The 2,982-nt window shown below is 39.2% G+C and overlaps 1 protein-coding gene across 1 annotated transcript; it reads right to left on the bottom strand.

The window, feature by feature from the left end:
• Window positions 1–620: 620 nt before the first annotated feature.
• On the bottom strand, window positions 621–1,629 carry LOC126667598 (uncharacterized). Its single transcript, XM_050360608.2, has 3 exons — window positions 1,527–1,629; window positions 1,336–1,440; window positions 621–1,059 (listed from the first exon to the last, which is right to left on the bottom strand). The coding sequence occupies exons 1-3, from the start codon at window positions 1,608–1,610 to the stop codon at window positions 649–651; spliced, it is 600 nt and encodes a 199-aa protein (XP_050216565.1). The 5' UTR covers window positions 1,611–1,629; the 3' UTR covers window positions 621–648.
• Between the last annotated feature and the right edge of the window lie 1,353 nt (window positions 1,630–2,982).

Below are 2,982 nucleotides of genomic sequence, written 5' to 3'. Positions count from 1 at the left end.
CCATCGCTAAAGCCCTCAAATCCGTCGTAAAACAGCCTTTGCGACGGATTTGCGACGGATCGTATCCGTCGCAACATTTTTGGTCGCAAACAAAATTTGCGACCAAAAACGTGTCCGTGGCTAATTTTGCGACGGACACGTCCGTCGCAAAAGCCACAACGTCCGTCGCAAATTTGTCTCCAATTTATTTCGTTTGGAGACAAATTTGCGACGGAAATTGTGCTTTTGCGACGGACAAGTCCGTTGCAAATGCCTCAGCCTTGGAGACGAAGGCTGAGGGTCTGCGACGGATATATCCGTCGCAAATCAGCGACGGACCAAATCCGTCGCCAATTCATCAGCTTTTGTCTCCAAAAGCTGATGAATTGGCGACGGACATGTCCGTCGCAAATACCACAGTCCGTCGCAAATTTTAATTTTTTTCGGCATTTTTTTGCCGTTTTACGCTATTTTTTGCCGTTTTCTCCTGTCGTTTTAAATACAGTAATAACAATTCATTTATAAATTACAATCAATTGAAACTGATAAATAAATATATATATATATATATATATATATATATATAAATATCAGAGTATACACGTAAACGTCAAAAAATAAAAATAAAAACCGTATTATATGTGTGTAATAAAATAAGCTAACACGACACTACAAAGCTGGAGTGTCGTCATCGTCTGGTGGGGTAGGTGGGCGCTGTGGCCGATACTCAGCCGGAAGGTTAGGAATCATCCTGGCAATCTCCTCGCGTATCATCTGGGCCATGTTCGCAGCCTGCTGTTCCCGAGCCAGTCGCAGACCCTCCTGAATGCCGGCCTGCACACGGCGCTCGACCTCCTCGTCTGCCTGCTGCGACGTCCTAGAAGAGCTGCCTCGCTGCACCCTGCTGCTTGGCCCGGCGTACCTGCTGCTCGCAGAACCCAACACGTACACGCGTTTCTTCTTGTTGACGCCCTCGATGTCTAGAAACACCTGGGTCTCGTCCACTGCAGCTGGGGTCGAGGAGCTACCCTCTCCGGTCTGAGGCTGTGTCGCAGCAGCAAGCCTCTCAGTGATGGCGTCCTACAAAACAATAAAAAAGATATCAGTTTAGTTTTCAAGCAACCAAAAATGCATAACATATTACAAAGTAAACCTAATTTGTAACGAAATTTCGACAGCATTTCCTCTGTAATATGAGCATCACCCATTTTTCAGGGAAGTCCTGTAAGCAAATTCCACTATATAATCCAATAATAAACATGTTTAACAGCTAACCAACAAGCATTTTCAATCTAATAGATCATTTCCGAATTATTAAATTCAACTTAGAGAATTACATGTTTAATAAAAACTTACAGTCATATCCTGAGCCCGTTTGTCGACCGGCTTCTTGTCAGCCTTCGTGGAGTGAAGGCGAGTGTACAACTCCGTCGCACTCGGTTTCCGGCCAAGCTCCCTTTCCTAAAATAAAAAATACAATTCAATTAGTATAAAAATAAAATAAATACGTTACTTAAGTATTTTAATTACTGAATTTTAAAACAAACCATGACATCCATATGCTTCAGAGCAGAGCGAGATCCACCAGTATGGCGGAAAGGTCCAGAACCGGCGCCCGCTGGCTCACTCATCCGATTTGCTCGGGCGGTTTCTGACCTTTTTTTCTCTTTCTCTGAGTTCCAGAACGCGTTCCAAGCATCCCAGATGTATTCGGTCGTTAATTCCGTCGCAAAAAAGTCAAATTAGCGACGGATTTTAGTTCCGTCGCTAATTTGATGTTTTCTAGTAGTGGTTTTGTCTCATACGTTTGTAAACGTTTGGCTTAAATTGCAAAAAATATGAAACTTTTGGATTTGTTTCGTAACGTCTGTAAACGTTTGGCTTAAATCGCTAAAAAGGGGAAACATTTGGTTTTGTTTCGTAACATCTGTAAACGTTTGGCTTAAATCGCTAAAAAAGTGACACGTTTGGAGTTGTTTCATAACGTTTGTAAACGTTTTACTTAAATTGCTAAAAAGGTGAAACGCTTGGATTTTTTCCTAACGTTTGTAAACGTTTGGCTTAAATTGCTAAAAATGTGAAACACTTGGATTTGTTCCGTAACGTTTGTAAACATTTGGCTTAAATTACTAAAATGGTGAAACGCTTGGATTTGCATCGTAACGTTTTAAACGTTTGGATTGGTTTCGTAACGTCTTAATTGTTTGGCTTAAATCGCTAAACAGGAGAAACGTTTAGATTTGTTTCGCAACGTTTGTAAACGTTTGGCTTAAATCGCAAAAAAGGTGAAACGTTTTGATTTGTTTCGTAACGTTTCCAAACGTTTGGCTTAAATCGCTAAAAAGGTGAAACGTTTAAATTTGTTTTGTAACGTTTGTAAACGTTATGCTTAAATCACTAAAAAGGTGAAACGTTTGGATTTGTTTCGTGTCGTTTGTAAACGTTTGGCTTATATCGCTAAAAAGGCGAAACGTTTGGATTTGTTTCGAAACCTTTGTATACATTTGGCTTAAATTGCAAAAAGGTGAAACACTTTGATTTGTTTCGTAACATTTCTAAACGTTTGGCTTAAATTGCTAAAAAGGAGAAACAATTGGATTTGTTTTGTCGCATATGTAAACATTTAGCATAAATTGCTAAAAAGAGGAAACATGTGGATTTGTTTCGTACCGTTTGTAAACGTTTGGCTTAAATAGCTAAAATGCTAAAACGTTTGGATTTGTTTTGGAAAGTTTGTAAACATTTGGCTTAAATTGTTAAAAAGGTGAAAACTTGGATTTGTTTCGTAATGTTTGTAAACGTTTGGCTTAAATTGCTAAAAAGGTGAAACGCTTGGATTTTTTCGTTACGTTTTTTAAGGTTCGGCTTACATTGCTGAAAAGGTGAAACACTTGGTTTTTTTTCATAACGTTTGTAAACGTTTGGCTTAAATTGCAAAAAATGTCAAACATTTGGATTAGTTTCGTAACGTTTGTAAACGATTGGCTTAAATCGCTAAAAAGG

The sequence above is a fragment of the Mercurialis annua genome, linkage group LG1-X, assembly GCF_937616625.2.
Source record: "Mercurialis annua linkage group LG1-X, ddMerAnnu1.2, whole genome shotgun sequence".
Classification (NCBI taxonomy): domain Eukaryota; kingdom Viridiplantae; phylum Streptophyta; class Magnoliopsida; order Malpighiales; family Euphorbiaceae; genus Mercurialis; species Mercurialis annua.
This window is presented reverse-complemented; position numbering and strand designations above follow the sequence as displayed.